This window comes from Bombina bombina, chromosome 3 (genome assembly GCF_027579735.1).
Source record: "Bombina bombina isolate aBomBom1 chromosome 3, aBomBom1.pri, whole genome shotgun sequence".
Classification (NCBI taxonomy): domain Eukaryota; kingdom Metazoa; phylum Chordata; class Amphibia; order Anura; family Bombinatoridae; genus Bombina; species Bombina bombina.
This window is the reverse complement of record NC_069501.1, coordinates 279,150,738-279,177,839: the sequence shown is the minus strand read 5'-3', so window position 1 is coordinate 279,177,839 and position 27,102 is coordinate 279,150,738. Positions and strand designations below refer to the sequence as shown.

The 27,102-nt window shown below is 39.0% G+C and overlaps 1 protein-coding gene across 1 annotated transcript in view; it reads left to right on the top strand.

The window, feature by feature from the left end:
* The window catches only part of LOC128653176 (tricarboxylate transport protein, mitochondrial-like), a 64,936-nt gene extending 43,272 nt beyond the window's left edge, over window positions 1–21,664 (top strand). The window contains exons 3-9 of the mRNA XM_053706306.1: window positions 6,547–6,646; window positions 7,755–7,893; window positions 9,449–9,533; window positions 9,860–9,964; window positions 10,604–10,719; window positions 18,399–18,472; window positions 18,565–21,664. Coding sequence (XP_053562281.1) covers window positions 6,547–6,646; window positions 7,755–7,893; window positions 9,449–9,533; window positions 9,860–9,964; window positions 10,604–10,719; window positions 18,399–18,472; window positions 18,565–18,679 — 734 coding nt within the window. The 3' untranslated portion in view covers window positions 18,680–21,664. The remainder of the gene's footprint in view (window positions 1–6,546; window positions 6,647–7,754; window positions 7,894–9,448; window positions 9,534–9,859; window positions 9,965–10,603; window positions 10,720–18,398; window positions 18,473–18,564) is intronic.
* Window positions 21,665–27,102: the final 5,438 nt, after the last annotated feature.

The window sequence follows — 27,102 nt, the reverse complement described above, 5'->3', positions numbered from 1 at the left end:
TGACAGACTTGCATTTTAGCCACTCAGTGCTCACTCCTCTGTAAATTCACGTGCATGAGCTCAAAATCTATATGAAACACATGAACTAACACCCTCTAGTGGTGAAAAACTGTCAAATGCTGACCTTCAAGGTCTAAGAAATTAGCATATGAACCTCCTAGGTTTAGCTCTGAACTAAGAATACCAAGAGAACAAAGCAAAATTGGTAATAAAACTAATTTGGAAAGTTGTTTAAAATATACCCTATTTGAATCATGAGGGGTTTTTTTTGGACTTTACTGTCCCTTTAACTAAATTTTTTTTATTTATTTTTTAATTCTTGCCCCACCCGCCTTACACTTAGGTCCTTGTGCATATCTATTTCACTCCAAACAATCTTCTATTCAGTGAGCTTTTTGAAACTTCATGTGGTTTGATTTTGTGTACAGTTTTGCAGGGCTAGCAATGGCATTAAAGTTACAGAAGAGTCAAAATTTAAACTCGTGTTTCAGAAAGAACATGCAATTTTTTTTAAAAATTTTTTTGAATAGTTTTCCATTTTATTTGTCTAATTTGCTTTGTTTTCTTGGTATCAATTGTTGAAAAGCATACATAGGCTCAGATGCAATGCGCTACTGTACCTAGCTGCTTGTCACTATTTCACCAAATATGTTCAGCTAGGCCCCAGTAGAGCATTGCTTTCCTTCAACAAAGGATATAAAGAGAATAAAGTTAATTTGATAATAGAAGTAAATCTTAAAATCGTATACTCTATCTGAAACCCAAAAGGTTTTCTTTCATGATTCTGTCCCTTTTAAAGGGACACTCAAGTCAAAATAAACTTGAGCATAACAAGACAGTCAACCAAATTTTAAATTCTTGTTTAATAAAAATAAAAGTCTTTTAGGAATAAGACTTTGACTAATGTAGGCAGGGGTTGTATTGACCATGCAAAAGAAGAATTTGAGTATTCTAGAAATGTTCTACGTGCAATGTGCACAAATGCTTGTGAAATGTATGTGAAAGAAAATTTAAAACAGTGATATAGTATCTGAGGTGTCTGTGGGTGAGAACTTAGGCTCTAGTGATCATCAGTCTGTATGGTTTAATATGCAGGCAAAGGTACTGTGCAATCATAGTAAAACCAAAGTCTTAGACTTTAGAACAACTGATTTTTCTTACATGGGCAGATACCTAGATGAATCTCTCTAAAAGGGATGGCACAGATATACAGGAGTACAAGAACAGTGGGAATATTTTAAAAATGCTATTCTAGATTCAACTAAACACTATTAGGTTTGTTTGTAAAAGAAAAAGCCAAAATTAGCACGGTTCTTATTCCACTTTTCAAGAGAAGTAGCACATGCAGTTAAGACAAAAGACAGTCTATAAAAAAAAATCAAACTCACTGGGTCAGAAGAGGATAAGGAAAAATGAAGAACCCATCAAAACATGACAAAGCAGTTAATCAGAAAGGCTAAAGCTGATGCAGAAGAGAAAATAGCACAATCTGTAAAAACCTGTGACAAAACCTTCTTGAGATATATCAGTAAAAAGAGAAAAACTAACCGAGGAATAGTTAGACTCAAGAATGAGGATAGAGTAGTGGAAGAAGATAAACAAATAGCAAACTTTAAATGATTACTTTTGTTCAGTCTTTACAACAGATGGTAAAGATAGTGAGATTCTATTAAGGGATGTTATTGTAAATAATAATGTGAGTAGTACTTTTCTTTTTACAGAGGAAGAGTTTTCAATGGCTTTATCAAAAATAAAAGTAAATAAGTCTGTGGGTCCAGATAATATTCATCCAAGGGTTTTAAGAGAACTTCGATCCGTAATAGCTACTCCATAAGCTGATTTATTTAATCAGTCACTTCTAACAGGAGTTGTTTCAAAAGACTGGAAAATTGCCAATGTAGTTCCTCTTCATAAAAAGGGTAGTAGGGAAGATTCTGCTTACTATAGGCCATTCAGTTTGACCTCAATTGCAGGAAAATTAATGGAAACTCTTTTAAAGGAAAGACTTGTATCTTTCCTTCAGACAAACAACTTAGAAGATAAAGGACAGGGGGTTTCAATTAATGGAGTACATTCAAATGAGGCATCAGTTACTAGTGGTGTTCCCCAAGGATCAGTTCTTGGGCCTGTTTTGTTTAACATGTTCATAAGTGATATTGGAAGTGGGCTTAAGAGGAAGGTTTGCTTGTTTGCTGATACAAAAATGTGTAACAGGGTAGATGTTCCAGGAGGGGTTGATCAAATTAACTGTGATAGTAAAAAAAAACTAGAGGACTGGTTAAATAAATGGGATCTGAAATTTAATATTACCAAGAGCAAAATTATGCATAAAGAATCCAAAAACCCAAAGGCCAATTATAGTTTCAATGGTACATTACTGACTAACTAAAGAAGAAAGGGACTTGGGAATTATTATTATTTCAGATGATTTAAAATTTGGTACACAGTGCAGCCAGTAAGGCCAGTCAAATACTTGGTTGCATTGGAAGTAGGGTTGCACCAATACCATTTTTTGAAGACCGAGTACAAGTACCGATACTTTTTTTTTCAAATACTCACGATACCAATTACAATACTTTTTTTTTTTTTTTTTTTTAAATGTCATGACAGTTTACCAAGCACAATACAGACTTGATTTAAAGTGATGGTAAATTTATAGCACTTTAAAAGTAAAATTTTATTCCTACAGTAGTTACAAACAAAATCGCTAACTTTTTGTTTTTCTATCTCAAAGATTTATGACTAAATTAAGATTTGACTTACTGAGCGTTATAGCTCCTTGCTCCACCCCCGGCATTACTTTCTGATGTATTCCTTAGCCAACGTAGATAGGGGAACCTCCCACTCATTATGTCATTATATTGGCATCTCAGTCTTCAACGTTCATTATGCGCATGCGTGTAATTAGTTTTGCAATACATAATATACAACAAAAAAAGTAGGGCGTGTTTGATTATTTCTGAGTCACCAACTGGCCTGGACTTCTATTGGATTGAAAAAAACGTGACATTAGAAATTCAATGGCGGCGGTTACACAGGCGGAGAATCGTAGGTGAATTTTATTTTTAGAATTGTAATATATTTACATACAACGTCAAAGCGGCGTGTTCATGAATGAAAGTCACTTAATTTTTTTACTTTACATACTATCGCATGTTTCACTGGGTCTTAGTTTACCATCACTTTAAGATCACTTATTTATAATTATGAACTGAATTTAAAAAGACATTTTGAAATAAAAGTTTTATTTGTTTGTTACAAAGTTCACAGATCATGTTTATAAATAAATATATTACAATAACATATATTAATAACAACAATAAATAACAGCTGCAGCAGCTGGGGCTGGAAAACTACAATTTTAAAGGGGTGATTTCTGGATGCAATTGGGTTGTAGGGTGCCTATATAACTCATTAATCTGACATCTGTACTTAATACAAAGTAATATAATTTAATTCTGAAAATAATATTTGGGAAGGAGTATCCCAGTAATCCTCTTTGAGAAAAATGGGGCATTTGCATTCTACTGACTCAACAGAAAATAGGACTGGTCTTTATATTTTCCTAGGGCTGCTTTTTATTCTCAGTCCAGCCCTGGTTAAGGATGTTCCTCAGAGTACAGTATATTTTGAACATAATTGTGCAAGATGAAAACTAGCAGTATAACATGCAGTCTAGCAATTAGAATCATTTTTCAAGTTATTGGCAAGTTCTTATTAAGGAACAGAAGCATCTCTGCATGTTCAGCTATAAGTCTATTTCTGCTATCAGTAAGGACGTTTGACGCTAAGCTGAACAGTCTTTCACTTTTCACACTACTTCATGGGTCAGAAAGATATTTTTGGGCCATTAAATATCAGTTTATTAACTGCCCAGTACTTCAGGGGTTTGTCTGAATGAGGTACAATGGTCTCTCCCAGGTAGGCTTCCAGCTGTATAGTAGCAGCTTTTGGAGCACTGCTCTGACGTACAATAATACAAATAACAGCAAATTGGATTGGCATATCAGGAATATGGGTAGGAATTGGAGGTATTGGTGCTTTTGCACGAGTACAAGTACTCATGCAAATACTTGGTATTGATACCGATACTAGTATCGTTATCAGTGCAACCCTAATTGGAAGAGGTATTGGTAGCAGAAATAGCAAGATTCTTATGCCACTTTACAGATCATTAATTAGACCAAATCTGGAATACTGTGTACGGTTCTGGAGACCATATCTTCAGAAAGATATAAATAAACTAGAAGCTGCCCAAAGGAGGGCTACTAAAATGGTACATGGTCTAGAATATAAAACGTACAAAGAGACTCTGTGATCTAAATATGTATAGTTTAGAGGATAGAAGGGAAAGAGGTGACCTGATAGAAACCTTCAAATATATGAAGGGACTTAAAAGGACACGGAACCCAATTTTTTTTCTTTCGTGATTCAGATAGAGCATGACATTTTAAGCAACTTTTTATTTTACTCCTATTATCAAATTTTCTTCATTCTCTTGGTATCTTTATTTGAAATGCAAGTATCTAAGTTTAGGTGCCAGCTCATTTTTGGTGAACAGCCTGGGTTGTCCTTGCTGATTGGTGGATAAATTCATCCACCAATAAAAAAGTTCTATCCAGAGTTCTGAACCCCCAAAAAAGCTTAGATGCCTTCTTTTTCAAATAAAGAAAGCAAGAAAATGAAGAAAAAATGATAATAAGAGTAAATTAGAAAGTTGCTTAAAATTGGATGCTGTATCTGAATTGCCAAAGAAAAAAATTTGGGTTCAGTGTCCCTTTAATACAATAAAAACTGAAAGCATTTTTCACAAAAAAATAAATGCCAAAACAAGGGGCCACAATCTAGAGTTAGAGGGTAGCAGATTCAGGAGAAATTTGAAGCATTTTTTTTACAGAAAGGGTGGTGGATTCAAGGAATAAACTTCCATTTGAGGTGGTAAACACAAAGACTGTGAAGGAATTAAAAAATGCCTGGGACATGCATAAGGCTATCCTAAGGAAAAAGGTACATGTAATATGAGTAGACTTGATGGGTTTTTTTTTGGGTTCTTATCTACCGTCAAATTCTATGTTTCTATGTAACTTTTATGATTCAGACAGAGCAGCATTTTTAAGACACTTTCCAATTTACTTCCATTATCAAATTGTGCAGTCTTTTTATATTTACACTGTCTGGGGAACAAGATCCTACTGAGCATGTGCACAAGCTCACATGGTATATGTATACTAGTCTGTGATTGGCTAATGTCTGTCACATGATACAGGGGGCTAGAAAATGGGAGAAAAAATTTAATTAGTCAGAACAAATCTACTGCTTATTTGAAAGTCAGAGTAGGTGTTAAATCCTTGTCTTTTTATTATGCACTTGTTCATTATCCAGTTCTACTGCATTGAGTGGTCCTTTAAGGTCTATTTCTCAGCTCTGTGTTTATTTTATAATTTTTTGCCTGCGAAGAAGGGTCATGTTATTTTTGCAGACACAAATTTTAAAGTTTTGAGAACTACAAAGCCAATAATATGTAATATCTTCTAGATAGAAAATTGCCCAAAATAATCTAACAGAAACCTCTTGTGCGAGCAGAACATTGTGATTGGATTAATGGAATTAATTTACCAACAAAAATTAAACATTACAACCATGAATATGCAAACTCCCCCCTTATCTCTGTTTTAAAAAGAAAAAAAAAAAAAAGCTTGCCTTGTAGCCAGTCTGTGCTGACTTATAAATAACTCTGGGAGTGAGCACAATGTTTTCTACATGGCACATCTGAACTAGCAGTGTCCAGCTGTGAAAACTGTTCTATATACTCTGAGATAAAAGGTGGTCTTCAAGGGCTTAGAAAATAGCACATGTGCCTACCTAGGTTTAGCTTTCAACATAGAATACCAAGAGAAAAAAACAATTTGATAAAAGTAAATTGGACATTTGTTTATAATTGCATGCCCTATCTGAATCATTAAAGTTTAATTTTGACTAGACTGTCCATTTTAAGTGATGCATTAACATTTTTGTAGTTAGCAATAGGTACTTTTGGTTTATTAAAAAAAAATTCACTTGCTTCTTGTTTGTTAAAAGGGGTATTGCCTAGTATTTATTTTGATTTGGAGCATAATGTCTTATTAGGAAGCTCCCTAATGGTTAAAGGGACACTTCAAGTCATAATTAATTTCATGATTCAGATAGAGCAGGCGATTTTAAAACAACTTTCCAATTTACTTCCATGAACAAAATGTGTCTTTATATTTACACTTTTTGAGTCACCAGCTCCTACTGAGCATGTGCAAGCATTCACAGAATATACGTATATGCATTTGTGATTGGCTGATGGCTGTCACATGATACAATAGGAGTGGAAATATACATAACTTTGACATTTGTAAGACAAAAATGTACTACTCCATTTTAAGTTCAGACGAAGTGCTATTTGTTGTTGTCTTTTTATCATGCATTTGTTGATTATGCAAATCTACTATATTTACTGGTCCTTAAAATGACACACAGCATTTTTATGTTGCACATCTGTTTTGTTTCCCCCATTTTTAGGGCATTGCGTTAAGCTCACTGTGCAAGATCATGGAGTCGGAGGTTTATATAGGGGTCTGAGCTCACTGCTGTATGGCTCTATACCAAAATCAGCTGTCAGGTAAGTGAACAATGATGCTTATGGAGCCATTGGTGAGGAAAATGTGTGTAGTTTGCTTCACAGCATGTTTGAGATATATTTTAAAATATCTCTCTCTATCATCTTCTGTTAACAGCTTTATTTGGTGCCATAATAGTACAAGAGCAAAATATATTTATGATTATAAATAATTTATCTAAAACTAATCATAATTTAGTATTACATGTATTTATTTAATTCCCGCATTTAATTTATAATTATAACATGAAATGGAAACTCAGATTTTGCTTTTGTGTATATATTTATAGAACATCAGCCTTTCTAGAAATGTGATTGTTTTGAAGGGTGTACATTTTAGAAATGACCCTGATCATTAGAACACAGAATTTTGTGATATTTGAAACATGCCTCTATCATTATAATTATTTATAAAAATGCATACCAACTATGGCTTTCAGCTGTGCTAAAATGACCAAAATGGTATTGGTATTTCAATTAAAGGGATACTAAACACATTTTTTTTATTTCAAGATTCAGATAGAGCATGCAATTGTAAGCAACTTGCTCATTTACTCCTATTATAAATTTTTCTTTGTTCTCTTGCCAACTTAAATTGAAAAAGAAGGCAAGCTAAGGAGTCAGCCAAATTTTTTGTTCAGGTCCCTGGACAGCACTTGTTTAATGGTGGATGCATTTACCTAGCTATCAGCAAGAACAACCCAGGTTGTGAACCAAAAAATGGTATGACTTCTAAACTTACGTTCTTGCTTTTCAAATAAAGATATCAAGAGAATGAAGAAAATTGATAATAGGAGTAAATTGGAAAGTTGCTTAAAATTGCATGCTCTATCTGACTCATGATGGAAAATATTTGGGTTCAGTGTCCCTTTTTAAATAGGTTAAATCCAAACAAACAAAAAAATAGCTGGAAAACTGGTACAAAATACATATTCTAATGGCCTGGAATGCAGCTGATGAAAATGATTTTTCCTGAAGCAGCAGCATTGTAATTAATCAGAAAACCATTTGAACGTTCTTATTTATTGGAATGGGTTCAAATATAAAAATCCATCTGAAGCTCTCTTCTAACAGATTAGAATAGAGGCCTAAGTGTGATTGTCTTCTGCAGGTTTGGCATGTTTGAGTTCCTCAGTAGCTATGCACGTAGCACCACTGGGAAGCTGGACAGCAAGTCTAGTATGCTTTGTGGCTTGGGGGCAGGAGTAGCAGAAGCAATTCTGATTGTTTGTCCAATGGAGACCATCAAGGTATGTACATATGGCTCATTACTAATCTTAACCTTTATTGTATCTAGCATTCAGTAGTTACCAGTCTCTTGTAAACGCCCAATAAGTTTACACATGCCTGCTTGAGAGTGGTTGAGTGAGTGAGCGGCTGCTCAATCCACTAGTTCAGTGGCATGAATATCAAAACATCCATGATTGAAGGTGGTCTCATAAGACAAGCTTGAGAAATCTTGTGAATGGTCATCTAGCATTTCTGTATTTATTGTAAAACCATTGAAAGAACCATTGACTCTCTGAACTTGTATTCTGTCTTTAGTTGCAATGTAAAGCGTGAATACAAATATGTATATTTTAATATGCTACAAACAAATGTGCTATATATAATCTATATTTCTCTTACATGGTGTATCCAGTCCACGGATTCATCCTTACTTGTGGGATATTCTCAATCCCTACAGGAAGTGGCAAAGAGAGCACACAGCAGAGCTGTCCATATAGCTCCCCTCAGGCTCTGCCCCCCAGTCATTCTCTTTGCCGCTTTAACAAGTAGCATCTCCACGGGAGGGTAAAGAGTATGTGGTGTTAGATTTGTAGTTTTTATTTCTTCAATCAAGAGTTTGTTATTTTAAAATAGTGCCGGTTTGTACTATTTACTCTGAGGCAGAAAGTGATGAAGATTTCTGCTGAGAGGAAAAAGATTTTAGCATGTTGTAACTAAAATCCATTGCTGTTCCCACACAGGACTGTTGAGTACCGGAGAACTTCCGTTGGGGGGAACAGTTTGCAGGCTTAACTGCTTAAGGTATGCTCAGTCACTTTTTTTTCTAACAAGACTTGGTAATTCTGGTAAGAGGAGAGGTCAGAAAGCGACTGCTACCTCTCTTTCCTTCTGGCTGAAAAGCATCATCCGATTGGCTTATGAGACTGCTGGACAGCAGCCTCCTGAACGAATTACAGCTCATTCCACTAGGGCTGTGGCTTCCACATGGGCTTTCAAGAATGAGGCTTCTGTTGAACAGATTTGTAAGGCAGCGACTTGGTCTTCACTGCATACATTTGCCAAATTTTACAAATTCGATACTTTTGCTTCTTCGGAGGCTATTTTTGGGAGAGAGGTTTTGCAAGCAGTGGTGCCTTCCGTTTAGGTTACCTGACTTGTTCCCTCCCTTCATCCGTGTCCTAAAGCTTTGGTATTGGTATCCCACAAGTAAGGATGAATCCGTGGACTGGATACACCATGTAAGAGAAAACAGAATTTATGCTTACCTGATAAATTACTTTCTCTTACGGTGTATCCAGTCCACGGCCCGCTCTGGCAATTAAGTCAGGTTCAAATTTATTTTTGTAAAACTACAATCACCACTGCACCCTATAGTTTCTCCTTTTTCTCCTAACCGTCGGTCGAATGACTGGGGGGGCGGAGCCTGAGGGGAGCTATATGGACAGCTCTGCTGTGTGCTCTCTTTGCCACTTCCTGTAGGGATTGAGAATATCCCACAAGTAAGGATGAATCCGTGGACTGGATACACAAGCATAAATTCTGTTTTTTGATTTGCTGTTCAATGGTTACTTGCAGGTAAAGTTTATTCATGACCAAAACTCATCAAGACCAAAGTATCGAGGGTTCTTTCATGGAGTACGTGAGATTATTCGCGAACGAGGTGAGAATCTTCACATCTAATGTACAATAGTCACAGCTCCTGAATGGGAAAGGAGAGAGAGAGAATGTAGTATTCTGAGATACTCCCCCCCTCCTCACACTATTGTTTTCTTACCCGATTCCCAATCCACCAAACGCCAGTTAATTCTGTCTTTGTGATGTGGTGTGTAAGGTAGCAATTGTGAATTGATGTTAAGACGAACCATAATTATGATTAATTAATTGTCTGCTTTTAAGCACTAAATAACAGGCCCCTTTTAAGCACCACACTGCAGACACTATAAATCTGTGTGTGGTACTTTATTGTTTTTTTCTTTACTCATGCAGGTCTTCGTGGAACGTACCAAGGATTGACCCCCACGATTCTAAAGCAGGGCTCCAATCAGGCTATCCGTTTCTTTGTAATGACTTCTCTACGTAACTGGTACACAGGTGAGGAATAATGGGGGAAATAGCTGAGGAACACAGGGTTGGTGAAGGACTGCACTCTCTGGATTTAGAAAAAAACAATTATTTTGTTTTATTCAAACATGGTGACGTTCCTCAGAACAAAAAAAAAACAAACTAAATCCAGAGAGGTTAGTCTTTCATTTCACTTATACTGATTATTTGACCTAGCACCCTGGTTGTCGACCATTGGGATATGTGAGTGCAGACAGGAGGAAAATAAATATAGATAGATATAATATAATATAATATAATATAATATATATATATATATATATATATATATATTATATATATATATATATATATATAGATCTTTTTTTTTTGTTTGTAAGCTTTCCTTGAGATATATTGAAATTGAATGATAATTCTAAGTAGAACAAGCTATATGATATTGACAAAATACAAAAAACTTAATTACCTAGACATCCTTGCTTGAATTGCATACAGGTCAAGGGTTAACTACTTTGCTACTACAGAAGCATAAAATGCATTTTATAGCAATATAAAGCTGCATGGGCTAGCAGCCATATGGGTTACATCTTAGAAAAAAATTACACTTTCTAACACGTGAACATCATATTGCTTATTTCTAACATTATATTTTTTTCTTCTCTCCTTTAGGTGACGATCCACGCAAAGAAATAAACCCCATTGTCACTGGGGCTTTTGGTGCTACAGCTGGTGCAGCTAGCGTCTTTGGGAATACTCCGCTAGATGTAGTGAAAACCAGAATGCAGGTAAAGCTATATTTTTAGTCCCTAACAATATCACATAGTTATGTAAATCAGTCAACCATTCACATTGTCAAAATATATCTTACAAATTGATTAAATCCATATTTATATTATCCTTGTGTTAGGTGTCCCCTTCAGGGGGTAAGTGTCAGTGCAGGCCAAAGCCTGGGGCCTAGTGTACCACCTGAGGCATATGTAGATTACCTGATAAGGGCCCCTTAGAATGACTCAGACCACGCAGCATTATGATCGAAAGCCAATTCTGTTTATTGCACAGTGCAAGCCTTTCTTATAACAGCATACAGGGTTAAGGGGATGACACGTTAGGACCGCGTCATCTCGTACCATATTTCATGAACAACAGAAGCTTACAAAAATACATGAGAAAAAGAGGAGTATGAAGGAGTGTTTCTTATGACAGTAGCAAAAATATATCTGTGCGCATATTTCAGCCTAAAGCAAGGTCGTTTGGCCATCTTACCTAGATAACAGACTTCCAGGCGCCTTGCCAGGAACATTTGCAAGGCCAGTAATACTAATACAATTCTTACTAACATATGCATAGTTCTCACTACATAATAACTGCTATAATAAAGTCTATTCATTACAAAATGGATGTTATTATCACAAAATGGCTGCGCGAAACAAGATGGCTGCCGTCAGGTTCATATTACCCCTAACATACCATCCTTTTATTCTAACAGAATAACATAAAAATAGACAGGCATAGAAAATTAGTAAAGCCTTATATTATGGTAACAGAACTCTATAAGAATACTAAAGAGATACTTTTATAGGCTAATTGTCACTGCATATAGGTACAGCCCCTCCAATACCTTCCATCTATCTTCCAGCCTTCCCAAAACTACCGGTCTACCAGCACAGAGACCCAACCAGCCCCCATCTACCCCCAAACAACGCTGCATCATCTATCTCTCCACCTGCATTGCTAGCACCCCCCAATATGTCCAACAGTTCCTTTTCCACAGTAAAGCATGACATAGCAACAGCACAACTGTCTCTAGGTGGCCTCTGAATACTTTAAGAACAGTCTTTGTCCATTTGAGAGCGCTGCACCTTGACACTTTGCTATAATACAGTTCTCCAACAGTTCATTTGCAGTAGGGGTTGTCATGAGATGCAGGACATATGCAGGACACAGCAATGATGGTACAACTCTATTTTATTACAGAGCATAGCAATACACATCCAGACAGGTTGATTGTACTAAACTAACTGCGACACAGACACCGGACCTAAGCCCCGCCCACCAGCTAGTGACATCACATCCTGCTATCATCACATCTTCCCCTTTTTCAAAGGCAAAGCATACATTCACATATATTAAACAACAAGGTACACCAACAGGGTATACACAACATTTTGTTTTAGAACATTATAAAAAACAGATAGATTAGAAAACATGAACAAACAAATTACATCCTGACTTGGACATCGGGGTAGACTACCCTAGTCCACAGTGACCATGGGATTATTCTGCCCATACTTCCGGTCACTGTTCTAGCTAAAGTCAGTCCCTGTATCGGGCCGGAAGCCTCACCACTCTTCCGCTTGATGTAACTTTGCATGAATTGTCCTCTGATACAGAAGATGGTGAACAAGAGTCTGCTGGAGGCAAAGATATATCCCCGCTATGATCTTGCTGAGGGGAAGGCACCTCTCTTAGAACAGGAGATCCCACCGGCGGTGGTACTGAGGTATCCGGTTCCAGACTCTCAGGTACAGGCTGAAGATGTCTTCGGTTACGGCGTGTAACCGTCCCTCCCTCTGTAAGGACTGTGTAAGACCTTGGTTCTGGAGAGCGGCCCACTACCGTAGCAGGCGTCTTCCATTTCTTCTCATCATCCAGTTTAATTCTGACACTTTGGCCCGCTTTCAGTTCCTGTAAAGGCCTGACAGAATGTCTCCTGTCGTAGAAGAAACGATAACCCTTTTTGGCCTCTTCATCCCTCCTAAGGACTTCGTCCCGAGGAACAGGGCCAGGCGGCTTGAAGACACCCACTGAGGGTAAAGTGGTGCGAATCTGGCGTCCTAGCATCAGCTGTGCCGGGCTAAACCCGGTGGCTTGAATGGGCGTCGCCCTGTATGACAAGAGGGCTAGGTACGGTTCAGATTGCTTTAGGATGAATTTTGTTGTTTGAACTGCCCTTTCAGCCATTCCGTTGGCCTGCGGATAATGTGGACTTGACGTGGAATGTACAAAATCATATTCCCTGCTGAAGGCACTGAACTCTGTAGAAGCGAACTGCATGCCATTATCACTCACCAGCTCCATTGGAATGCCCCAGCGGGCGAACAAGCTCTTCAGGCGAATGATAACGGCCTGACTTGTGATATCATTCAGGGGTGCTATTTCCAAATACCTGGAATAGTAGTCGATAACAACAAGAAACTTTTTCCCGTGCAGTTCGCACAAATCAGCAGCTATTTTCTGCCACGGCCCCGCAGGCAGCGGAGTAGACATTAAGGGCTCCCTTCTCTGAGTAGGCCGGCGTTCCCGGCAAAAGGCACATTTAGACACGTGATTTGCAATGTCGGAGCTGATCCCAGGCCACCACACAGCTGTAGCTGCTCTTTCTCTGCACTTTGTAATGCCTAAGTGGCCATCATGAATCCTGTTTAACATCTCCTTCCTCATGCTGACAGGAATTACAATACGGTCTTGGAACAGCACCAACCCCTCCAGCTCCGTGAGCTGCGACCTCTCTGGCTGGTAAGCATTTAAAGACATCCAGGCTGCCCGGCTCTCGGGCCAGCCATCTCTTATGTACCTTATAACTTCTTGCAGATCTGTGTCCAAATATGTCTCTTTCTTTATCTCTTCCAGTTTCCTTGAAGAAATGGACTTAGAGGCCAGAACTGAATCAACATACACTTTTACATCCGATTCTGTAGAGGATTCTTCAGCAGCAGCCAGCGGGAGCCTGGACAGTGTATCTGCCACAACCAGCTGCTTCCCCGGCACATGCACTGCCTGAACATTGAACCTGAGCAGTCTCATTAAAAGTCTCTGGCATCTCAAGGGTGTTTTGTCGATGTCATAAGAATTGATAAGAGGGACTAGCGGTTTGTGGTCAGTTTCCAAACTAAATTTCTCCAAACCCACTAGATAACGCTGAAAGCGCTCACAGGCCCAAACTGCAGCCAGGCACTCTTTCTCAATTTGAGCGTATTTTGACTCCGCAGCCGTCAGTGTGCGGGAACAGTAGGCGATGGGCTGTAGTTTGTTGTCATTCAGCTGCAGGAGTGCAGCCCCCAACCCATAACTGCTTGCATCAGCACTAACCACAGTCTTTTTTGAAGGGTCGTAGAACCCCAGCACTGGGGCAGACCCCAGCAGGGACTTAGCATGCAGGAACGCTTTTTCTTGTGAGGGTCCCCAGACCCAGGCAACATCTTTCTTAAGCAACTCTGTGATAGGGTGCAAAACTGTAGATAAATCTGGAAGAAACTTGCCCACGTAATTTACTAGGCCCAATATCTGTCTCAGCTCATGTACATCAGAAGGGCTTTTCATCTGTTCGATAGCCCGAATTTTCTCGGGGTCCGGCTTGATGCCATCCCCGTTGATGATATGCCCAAAGTAGCATAATTCAGTTTTCCTAAAATGACATTTTTCTTTATTCAGCTTCAGCCCAGACTCTTTGATAGCCTGCAGCACACAACTCAAACGCTGATCATGCTCCTCCACTGTAGACCCATACACTAGAATGTCGTCCATGACGACTGCTGTGCCCACGTGGCCACTCAGGAGAGAACTCATTTCCCTCTGAAAGATCTCAGGAGCGGAGGATATCCCAAAGGGAAGTCTGCAGAAACAGAACCGACCTACCGGAGTGATAAAGGTAGTCAGTTTGCGGCACTTTGGATCCAGGGGGATCTGCCAAAAGCCGCTAGAAGCGTCTAATGTGGAAAAGAACTTCGCCCCAGCCAACTTCGGGGCTATATCTTCCAGTGTCGGCAGCACAAATCTCTCCCTCTTCACTGCCTCATTCAACCTTTTCAGGTCCACACAGATGCGCACCTTTCCGTTTTTCTTTGCAACTGGAACGATGGGGGCACACCAATCAGTTGCTTCAACAACCTCTTCAATAACCCCCATAGACTTCATGCGCATGAGCTCTTTCTCCACTTGAGGCATGAGCGGGAACGGAATTCTACGAGGAGTAGAAATACTGTACGGGACTGCGTCACTTTTAAGTGCTATACGGACAGGTTTGCAGCTCAGTAGGCCCAACTCGCCAAACATATCTTCAGAGATCTCATTCACTCTGGCCACGAGGCCCAAGTCACAGGCTGCTTTTCTGCTCAATAAACTGTTAACACACTGACCTCGGATCACATGCACCCACATGGTGAACTTCCTTTGTTTGTACTCACAGCTGGCAAGAAATTTCCCCACACAATCAATGCGGCCACCAGGACTATGAACATTTGTAGTAACCTTCGCCAGCTGGGGCTGTCGAGGCAGTCTCATAAATTCAGCAAAAGACATTACAGTGATATCTGCTCCTGTGTCAATCTTAAAATCAACATTGGCTCCCATTACAGTAAAGGTAACTTTCCAATCTTCCTCTGAGCTTGTCCGTTCCACAACAGACCCCACAAAAGACACTTCCTGACCCTCCTGGTCACTGTCCACCTGCATCTCCTTAATGTATTCAGTTTTACACACCACTTCAAAATGGCCTATTCTGTTACATTTTCTGCATCTTTTATCTCTGGCCGGGCATATAGCACTCTGATCATGAGCCCGGTAGCACCGTGTGCATCGGCCATGTTGCGCCCATCCACTTCTAGGCCTTTCCAGTACTTTAGATCTACCGCTCACACTGTGCCTTTCACTAGTAATTTTCCTAGACTGTTGCACTTCATCCACAATACTCTCAGACCTCAGATCAGCACTTTGCTTTTTCACCAGTTCACTCTGGCGGGCCATCCTAATAGCCCCGTCTAATGTTAAATCAGGCTCTAACTGCAGCTTCAGGGAGACTTCAGCATCTGCAATTCCAATAACTATTCTGTCTCTGATTTGCTCTTCTTTAGCAACACCAAACTCACAGAATTCAGCTAATTCATACAGGCTGCGCAAAAATGACTCCACAGATTCTCCCACACGCTGATTACGTTTGTGAAAACAAGCCCTCTCATGAATCACATTTCTTTTGGGCACAAAGTGGGCACTGAGTTTATCCATAACTATATCAAAGTTAACTTCTTCCCCTTCTTGGAAAGTAAAAGCATTGAACACTGGCTCTACATCTTTCCCCATAGAGTATAAAAGAGAATTAACTTGTACTTCACCACTCTCCTTGTTCAGTTTGGATGCAATCCTGAAGCGCTGAAACCGCTGACGCCATGTGGGCCAAGCTGCAGGCTGAGAAAAGTCAAAAGGCTCAGGTGGGGTAAACTTTGACATCGTCATCATCAGAAACAGAAGCGTAGTCCAGAACTTCTGACACCATGTCATGAGATGCAGGACATATGCAGGACACAGCAATGATGGTACAACTCTATTTTATTACAGAGCATAGCAATACACATCCAGACAGGTTGATTGTACTAAACTAACTGCGACACAGACACCGGACCTAAGCCCCGCCCACCAGCTAGTGACATCACATCCTGCTATCATCACAGGGGTGCTTATCCACGGTTCTTCCGCAGGGAGATACTGGAAATCTGATGGTTTGTTCATGGGGTAGACAAGGCAACCAGTGGATACCCATGGCAAGCAGACACTCGAGTCACAGGGAGTCTAGGAAGCAAACAGAAACAGTACAGGATGAGTACACACCGCAATACAATCACAATTATGTCCAAATAAAACGTCACTTTTATCCTATGTCATTAAAAATCAAACAAAACATTGTTGATATATAATACAACTTAAATACATTGACATTTCTCAGAGAATAATTTACAACTTCTCTATATCACTTTGAACTTCTAAAAAATAAAAGAACCTTGTGTTGCTTTATTCTGGATGGCTGCTATCTATAATGCTTATAATTCTCCAACCATGATCCTAATATTCAACAATCTCATCTGATATAAACACTACTAGTTTACTAATTATTTTATGCAACCTAAATTCTCTCACACTCTTGTATGAGGAAAGCATACAAACAGAACATCATTTAAAACTACAAGCTCTTTTAAAGGTAAACACATCTTGATGGTAAGAATTACTCTCTTTGAAAAACATCAGGAATGACCAAATTCACTTTGCAGATACCATACTAATTAAAAAAAGGGAAAAAATACCTTTGCTTTCATAAACTATAATTATGCTATTCCCTGAACAAACATTTCTCTGTATATTTACTATAAACTTCTAGCTTAGACGTGTCCTCCTTATGTTCTAAAGGGTGAAGGGTCTAAAATATTATGCTATGTTGCAGCATTTTCCTTAAACCTATTTTCTATACTCAGTGGGCCATTCAATAGAGTACAATACTGCGAAGTTCACAGTTACACTTATCTAAAGGGTTACTTTGTTACGCACATAAACTACCATGTGCACTAATACCAATGAAGCATATGATTTCTTAGACCAAATATGATCAATAAAAATAAAACAAATACAAGAAAATACAAAACAAGCAATATAAGGAATGGAGTTAAAACAATACTCCCCTAATTTAATTGGTTGATCCTGTAACAGCATAACAGGACTTCCATATCGAGCGGTAAGGCACAGTCCAGAGAAGGATAGTCTTTATGTCCTGAAGACACACATCAGAGAAAACAGTCATGGATTACCCAGAGTCCAGTTCTGGGGCTGGTACCAGCATGCAAAGCAAAGAATGGATCCAAAGATAGTTCAGTAACTTTTTTTTTTTACTGCAGTATGATGGTTAAAACAAGCTTGACAAAAGGTCTTTCATCTTTATCTTTTCTTTCTTTAAAGGTTTACTTGCTTTCAATCTTTAATCTTTTGAAGAGTGCACTTATGGAATTTTGCCTGTACAGATTTTACCTAAATATGGAAACTCAAAAATAATTCAGTTAGTGTGTTTCAATCTCTGAAGACAGCATACTCTCATCCTGCAAATACAAATATAGTGTTAAGAACCACATAGAAAAATAAAACATTTTAGGCATCTGAAATTAACACAATAACATTGTACGAGGAGATTCAAAACGTTGTAGGTTCACCTCCTAAAAATAATCTCCTCCATTACATAAAGATATTCATCAATACTTCCCCCATGTTTGCGTGAAACATCTCATGTGACACGCAAACACAAGATAACAAGAAACTAAACGATAAATCATGCACTCCACTCATGCAGAGACAATTCTCAATAGCAAGCAAAATGAAATACACTTCACAATTCAATATGCTGTCCACAAAAGAGAAAAACATAACAAACAATGAAAACCAATCGTTCTTGTCTTACACAAAACGAAACATTAGCTGCTGACACAAATTTCAAACAACCACAATTAACTTAGAATGCAACACATATTCTGACATTGTTTGCTTGTTATCTAGTCAGTACTCTTCAACAGCAAAGGTCTGGCTAGATGTTTTTTGTTGTTGTTGTTGTTGTCTTTTAATTAGCTTGCCTTTATAAACCATGTGTAATTTTGTGCAGATATTCATAAAATGACACCCTGATTTAAACTTAATATTGTTCATGTTTGCGTTTTAGGGCCTAGAAGCTCATAAATACAAAAACACATTGGATTGTGCAAGCCAAATACTCCGCAATGAAGGGCCTCTAGCGTAAGTGCATGATTGATTTTCCTGTGAAACCATGAACCAGCAGATTTTGTGTTTCTTGCTTTGGATTCAATTTTTTCCCCCTTCATTTGCAGGTTCTATAAGGGGACAATCCCACGCCTTGGCAGAGTTTGTCTAGATGTTGCTATTGTATTTATTATTTATGAAGAAGTAGTTAAAGTTCTCAACAGAGTTTGGAAGACTGAATAACTTCATGCCACCATGTGCATTTCTGAACTGGGAACAGACCTTGGTCGAGGATGACTGTTTTACTTTTATTTATATTTATTTTTTAAGTTTTCATCTTAATGATTTTATTCTTTTGGGTAAGAGTTGTGCATTTTGTATTGTAAATAACAAAATATTTTGATTTTGTAGCTACATTCGTTTACACTGGATTTTTTAACTTTATTTTTTTTTACTGTTGCAGATTTAACGGCAAACACCTTTTTTAATTGCTTTTATTTTTAGTAAATTATTTACATAATACCAAATTAACAGTAAGACCATTGTTTGAAGAAAATCCTTCACATTTGTATTAAGCTCATTTTACGATTCTCCGCTGTTCTCCTTAGAAACAACAACAATATAAACATAGTAACTTTTTAAAAAAAAAAATTTTTTTATTGTCATTAGGCCAGCTACCTGTGTGTGTGACTGAAATCCATCTAATCCCAGGTGTGCTGAATAAAACTGTAGGACACTAATTTTAAAGGGTCGTTAAAATTGTATTAAATGATTGCACATGTTATGGGTATAGTCTAATCCTTTAGAAAAGCTTATCAAATTCACATAGACTTTAATAGAGAACTTTGTCTAAAGCTTTTGTAAACAATGGGAATATACCCCACTCTGTTTATTTCCTTTGCATTCGTTTAAGAATACTAAAACGTGTGCAGGAGCCTTAATTCATTCCTGCTCAGGCACAGCATGCAACCACCTCTGGTGCACAGTTTTAACACTGTTTTAACCACATTGTAGTTGACCCTTTTTGCTTTACGTGCTTGTTTGAATGATAATAATCTAACAAATCGGAGCATGTTATTACAGTAGGATGTCGCTTGATATAACTCTACAGCTAAAGACTTAAAGGGACAGTAAGCTAAAAAAATCTAATGCAAAACTTGAAAGTATTTTAAATTAAATCCTCCATTGATAATTGGTTATATATATACCCTGACAGTGTTTAAACTCTCATGGCTCTGTCCCCAGCTAGAGGGGTCAAATAGAAATGATGTGTGCTATATTACCTAAAAAAGTTACGGATAACCGGAGCACAAACTATTCAATGTATAGTTGGGAGTGGTACGCTTCTCATTTTGTTGTACTAACTGCATAAAAAAAAAGATTAAAAATAAAACATTCATCAGCATAAGGGTTTGGGTCCTATATGAGGTACATTCAGACGTAAGTTAATCGCTTTGAAAAGGGGTGTGTACCTCCTATGCGTTATAAATTTAGGCGCTATCTATAATACTTTCCGTTTTTGTATTAAAAAAAAAAAAAGGAATGTTTATTGTCTCTTTAAGCTAAAAAGCCCTGCTATATGTGTTCATGTCTTCTCTGTTCCTTCCCCCGTAAGGACAAAAAAATGTTTCTATTCAGCCAGTCGTGTGTGTGTATGTATATATATATATATATATATATATATATATATAAATATAAAAAATTATTTTGACTGGAACTAACACTTTTATCTATTTTCTTTGATAACTTATATCCTTGCATACGTATGTGTGAATCCTTGTTGTGTAGCAAATAACACCTTATACCGGTTCCCAAATCTTCTCATTAACTTGTATCTTTCTTATTTCTGTAACCTTTATTTCTCTTGTAAGGTGTATCCAGTCCACGGATCATCCATTACTTGTGGAATATTCTCATTCCCAACAGGAAGTTGCAAGAGGACACCCACAGCAGAGCTGTTATATAGCTCCTCCCCTAACTGCCGTATCAAGTCATTCTCTTGCAACTCTCAACACGCATGGAGGTAGTAAGAGAGAGTGGTGAAATATAGTTAGTTTTTTATCTTCAATCAAAAGTTTGTTATTTTAAATGGTACCTGAGTTGTACTATTTTATCCCAGGCAGTAAATAGAAGAAGAATCTGCCTGAGTTTTCTATGATCTTAGCAGGTTGTAACTAAGATCCATTGCTGTTCTCACATATGTCTGAGGAGAGAGGTAACTTCAGCGGGAGAATGGCGTGCAGGTTACTCTATGAGGTATGTGCAGTTACAATTTTTTGTAGAAATGGAAAATGCTAGAAAATGCTGCTGATACCGGATTAATGTAAGTTAAGCCTAAATACAGTGATTTAATAGCGACTGGTATCATGCTTACTCTCAGGGGTAATACCCTTATAAAATTGCAATATAAAACGTTTGCTGGCATGTTTAATCGTTTTTATATATGCTTTGGTGATAAAACTTTATTGCGGCCTTGTTTTTTCCACATCGCTGGCTTAAATTTTGCCTAGAAACAGTTTCCTGAGGCTTTCCACTGTTGTAGTATGAGTGGGAGGGGCCTATTTTAGCGCTTTTTTGCGCAGTTAAAATTACAGACTGAGACATCCAGCTTCCCTCAGAAGTCCCCTGAATGCTATAGGACATCTCTAAAGGGCTCAAAGGCTTTCCAAAGTCGTTTATTGGGGAAGGTAGGGCCACAGCAGAGCTGTGGCAGTTTGTTGTGACTGTTCAAAAAACATCTATCGTTTTTTTGATCCGTTTTTTTAACTAAGGGGTTAATCATCCATTTGCAACTGGGTGCAATGCTCTGTTAGCTTATTACATACACTGTAAAAATTTCGTTTGATTTGCCTTTTCGTTTGATACTGCCTTTTTTTCACTGTTTTTCAAATTTTGACAAAATTTGTTTCTCTTAAAGGGACACTGAACACAAAATTTTTCTTTCGTGATTCAGATAGAGCATGTAATTTTAAGAAACTTTCTAATTTACTCCTATTATCAATTTTTCTTCGTTCTCTTGCTATCTTGTTTTGAAAAAGAAGGCATCTAAGCTTTTTTCTTGGTTCAGAACTATGGATAGCTCTTTTTTTTATTGGTGGATGAATTTATCCACCAATCAGCAAGGACAACCCAGGTTGTTCACCAGAAATGGGCCGGCATCTAAACTTACATTCTTGCATTTCAAATAAAGATACCAAGAGAATAAAGAAAATTTGATAATAGGAGTAAATTAGAAAGTTGCTTAAAATTTCATGCTCTATCTAAATCACGAAAGAAAAATTTGGGGTTCAGTGTCCCTTTAAAGGCACAGTACCGTTTTTTTATATTTGCTTGTTAACTTGATTTAAAGTGTTTTCCAAGCTTGCTAGTCTGTACAAACATGTCTGACATAGAGGAAACTCCTTGTTCATTATGTTTAAAAGCCATGGTGGAACCCCCTCTTAGAATGTGTACCAAATGTACTGATTTCACTTTAAGCAATAAAGATCATATTTTGTCTTTAAAAAATTTATCACCAGAGGAATCTGACAAGGGGGAAGTTATGCCGACTAACTCTCCCCACGTGTCAGATCCTTTGACTCCCGCTCAGGGGACTCACTCTCAAATGGCACCAAGTACATCTAGGGCGCCCATAGCGATTACTTTACAAGACATGGCGGCATTCATGGATAATACACTGTCAGCGGTATTAGCCAGACTACCTGAATTTAGAGGTAAGCGAGATAGCTCTGGGGTTAGACGAAATGCAGAGCATACTGACGCTTTAAGAACAATGTCTGATACTGCCTCACAATATGCAGAAGCTGAGGAAGGAGAGCTTCAGTCTGTGGGTGATGTTTCTGACTCAGGAAGGATGCCTGATTCTGATATTTCTACATTTAAATTTAAGCTTGAACACCTCCGCGTGTTGCTCAAGGAGGTTTTAGCTGCTCTGAATGACTGTGATACAATTGCAGTGCCAGAGAAATTGTGTAGACTGGATAAATACTATGCAGTGCCGGTGTGTACTGATGTTTTTCCAATACCTAAAAGGTTTACAGAAATTATTAATAAGGAATGGGATAGACCAGGTGTGCCGTTCTCTCCCCCTCCTATTTTTAGAAAAATATTTCCAATAGACGCCACCACACGGGACTTATGGCAGACAGTTCCTAAGGTGGAGGCAGCAGTTTCTACTCTAGCAAAGCGTACTACTATCCCTGTCGAGGACAGTTGTGCTTTTTTAGATCCAATGGATAAGAAATTAGGTTACCTTAAGAAAATGTTTATTCAACAAGGTTTTATCCTACAGCCCCTTGCATGCATTGCTCCTGTCACTGCTGCTGCGGCGTTCTGGTTTGAGTCTCTGGAAGAGGCTTTACAGGTAGCGACTCCATTGGATGACATACTTGGCAAGCTTAGGGCACTTAAGCTAGCCAATTCTTTTGTTTCTGATGCCATTGTTCATTTGATTAAACTAACGGCTAAGAATTCTGGTTTTGCTATACAGGCGCGCAGGGCGCTATGGCTTAAATCATGGTCAGCTGACGTGATTTCAAAGTCTAAGCTACTTAGCATTCCCTTGAAGGGGCAGACCATATTCGGGCCTGGTTTGAAGGAGATTATTGCTGATATCACTGGAGCTCATGCCCTTCCTCAGGACAGGTCCAAATCAAGGGCCAAACAGTCTAATTTTCGTGCCTTTCGAAACTTCAAGGCAGGTGCGGCATCAACTTCCTCTAATGCAAAACAAGAGGGAACTTTTGCTCAGTCCAAGATGGTCTGGAGACCTAACCAGGCCTGGAACAAAGGTAAGCAGGCCAAAAAGCCTGCTACTGCCTCTAAGACAGCATGAAGGAACGGCCCCCTATCTGGTAATGGATCTAGTAGGGGGCAGACTTTAACTCTTCGCCCAGGCGTGGGCAAGAGATGTCCAGGATCCCTGGGCGTTGGAAATTATATCCCAGGGATATCTTCTGGACTTCAAAGCTTCCCCCCCAAAAGGGAGATTTCACCTTTCACAATTATCTGCAAACCAGATAAAGAGAGAGGCATTCTTACACTGTGTATGAGACCTAGTTATGGGAGTGATCCATCCAGTTCCAAAGGAGGAACAGGGACAGGGTTTTTACTCAAATCTGTTTGTGGTTCCCAAAAAAGAGGGAACCTTCAGACCAATTTTGGATCTAAAGATCTTAAACAAATTTCGTACCATCCTACCTATGATCCAGGAGGGTCAATATATGGCTACAGTGGATTTAAAGGATGCTTATCTTCACATTCCGATACACAAAGATCATCATCGGTTTCTCAGATTTGCCTTTCTAGACAGGCATTACCAGTTTGTAGCTCTTCCCTTTGGATTAGCTACAGCCCCAAGAATCTTTACAAAGGTTCTGGGGTCGCTTCTGGCGGTCCTAAGGCCGCGGGGCATAGCAGTGGACACTTATTTAGAAGACATCCTGATACAGGCGTCAAACTTCCAAATTGCCATGTCTCATACGGACGTAGTATTGGCATTTCTGAGATCGCATGGGTGGAAAGTGAACGAGGAAAAGAGTTCTCTATCCCCACTCACAAGAGTTTCCTTCCTAGGGACTCTGATAGATTCTGTAGAAATGAAAATTTACCTGACTGAGTCCAGGTTATCAAAACTTCTAAATTCCTGCCGTGTTCTTTATTCCATTCCGCGCCCTTCGGTGGCTCAGTGCATGGAAGTAATCGGCTTAATGGTAGGGGCAATGGACATAGTGCCGTTTGCACGCCTACATCTCAGACCGCTGCAACTATGCATGCTCAGTCAGTGGAAAGGGGATTACACAGATTTGTCCCCTCTACTAAATCTGGATCAAGAGACCAGGGATTCTCTTCTCTGGTGGCTATCTCGGGTCCATCTGTCCAAAGGTATGACCTTTCGCAGGCCAGATTGGACAACTGTAACAACAGATGCCAGCCTTCTAGGTTGGGGTGCAGTCTGGAACTCCCTGAAGGCTCAGGGATCGTGGACTCAGGAGGAGACACTCCTTCCAATAAATTTTCTGGAACTGAGAGCGATATTCAATGCTCTTCAGGCTTGGCCTCAGTTAGCAACTCTGAGGTACATCAGATTTCAGTCTGACAACATCACGACTGTGGCTTACATCAACCATCAAGGGGGAACAAGAAGTTCCCTAGCGATGTTAGAAGTCTCAAAGATAATTCGCTGGGCAGAGACTCACTCTTGCCACCTATCAGCTATCCATATCCCAGGTGTAGAGAACTGGGAGGCGGATTTTCTAAGTCGTCAGACTTTTCATCCGGGAGAGTGGGAACGCCATCCGGAGGTGTTTGCGCAATTGATTCATCATTGGGGCAAACCAGAACTGGATCTCATGGCGTCTCGCCAGAACGCCAAGCTTCCTTGTTACGGATCCAGGTCCAGGGATCCCGAGGCGATGCTGATAGATGCTCTAGCAGCGCCCTGGTCTTTCAACCTGGCTTATGTGTTTCCACCGTTTCCTCTGCTCCCTCGACTGATTGCCAAGATCAAGCAGGAGAGAGCATAGGTGATTTTGATAGCGCCTGCGTTGCCTCGCAGGACCTGGTATGCAGATCTGGTGGACATGTCATCCTTTCCACCATGGACTCTGCCTCTGAGACAGGACCTTCTACTTCAGGGTCCTTTCATCCAGCCAAATCTAATTTCTCTGAGACTGACTGCCTGGAGATTGAACGCTTGATTTTATCAAAGCGTGGCTTCCCCGAGTCAGTCATTGATACCTTAATACAGGCACGAAAGCCTGTCACCAGGAAAATTTACCATAAGATATGGCGTAAATATCTTTATTGGTGTGAATCCAAGGGTTACTCATGGAGTAAGGTCAGGATTCCCAGGATATTATCTTTTCTCCAAGATGGTTTGGAAAAAGGATTGTCAACTAGTTCCTTAAAAGGACATATTTCTGCTCTGTCTATTCTTTTGCACAAGCGTCTGGCAGATGTTCCAGACGTTCAGGCATTTTTTCAGGCTTTGGTTAGAATCAAGCCTGTGTTTAAACCTGTTGCTCCCCCATGGAGCTTAAATTTGGTTCTTAAGGTTCTTCAAGGAGTTCCGTTTGAACCTCTTCATTCCATAGATATCAAACTTTTGTCTTGGAAAGTCCTTTTTTTGGTAGCTATTTCCTCGGCTCGTAGAGTCTCCGAGTTATCTGCTTTACAATGTGATTCTCCTTATCTGATCTTCCATACGGATAAGGTAATCCTGCATACCAAACCTGGGTTTTTACCTAAGGTGGTATCTAACAAGAATATCAATCAAGAGATTGTTGTTCCATCCTTGTGTCCTAATCCTTCTTCAAAGAAGGAACGTCTATTACACAATCTGGACGTGGTTCGTGCTTTAAAGTTTTACTTACAAGCTACTAAAGATTTTTGTTAAACATCTGCTTTGTTTGTTGTCTACTCTGGACAGAGGAGAGGTCGAAAGGCTTCGTCAACCTCTTTCTTTTTGGCTAAGAAGCATAATCCGCTTAGCCTATGAGACTGCTGGACAGCAGCCTCCTGAAAGGATTACAGCTCATTCTACTAGAGCTGTGGCTTCCACTTGGGCCTTTAAAAATGAGGCTTCTGTTGAACAGATTTGCAAGGCGGCGACTTGGTCTTCGCTTCATACTTTTTCTAAATTCTACAAATTTTATACTTTTGCTTCTTTGGAGGCTATTTTTGGGAGAAAGGTTTTACAGGCAGTGGTGCCTGCCTTGTCCCTCCCTTCATCCGTGTACTTTAGCTTTGGTATTGGTATCCCACAAGTAATGGATGATCCGTGGACTGGATACACCTTACAAGAGAAAACACAATTTATGCTTACCTGATAAATTTATTTCTCTTGTGGTGTATCCAGTTCACGGCCCGCCCTGTCATTTTAAGGCAGGTAATTTTTTCATTTAAACTACAGTCACCACTGCACCCTATGGTTTCTCCTTTCTCTGCGTGTTTTCGGTCAAATGACTGGATATGGCAGTTAGGGGAGGAGCTATATAACAGCTCTGCTGTGGGTGTCCTCTTGCAACTTCCTGTTGGGAATGAGAATATCCCACAAGTAATGGATGATCCGTGGACTGGATACACCACAAGAGAAATAAATTTATCAGGTAAGCATAAATTGTGTGTTTTTGTTTTTGTTTTCATCTTTTCTTCTCTTTTCCAACTGAGTTTTATTGTGCCACATTGCCCCTAAGAAATCTCATCCTTTTTAGCCTAGATCGCTTGAAAACCTAAATTATATATAATTTTGTAGAATGGTTAGACATTGACTGGCTTCTTTTTAAATTTTCTGATGTTTAGCTTACTATGTGCGGAATCAGATACTGTTGATTATAGGAACACTAAAAGGCTGATTGATATTATACTGTAGACACGCTGTCTGTTATTCATGTACATTATGTGGGTGTGATGTAATGCAGGACTTGAGCTGACAGCTGTTAGTACATTTCAAAGCAGAAAAAACCCCATAGCTGAATGGTTACAAAGCTAATGCTTTATATCTGCTAAATACAGAATATTTATAAAGTAGTTTGTCACCCTTTATACCTGAAGACCTATATTAAGTTGATATCAGCCTATCATTGGCACGACATATCAATACTAGACAAATTACTAATCATATGTCTAGCCTGGCCTGCAGTGCATTTACTTACATGATTTTCTCT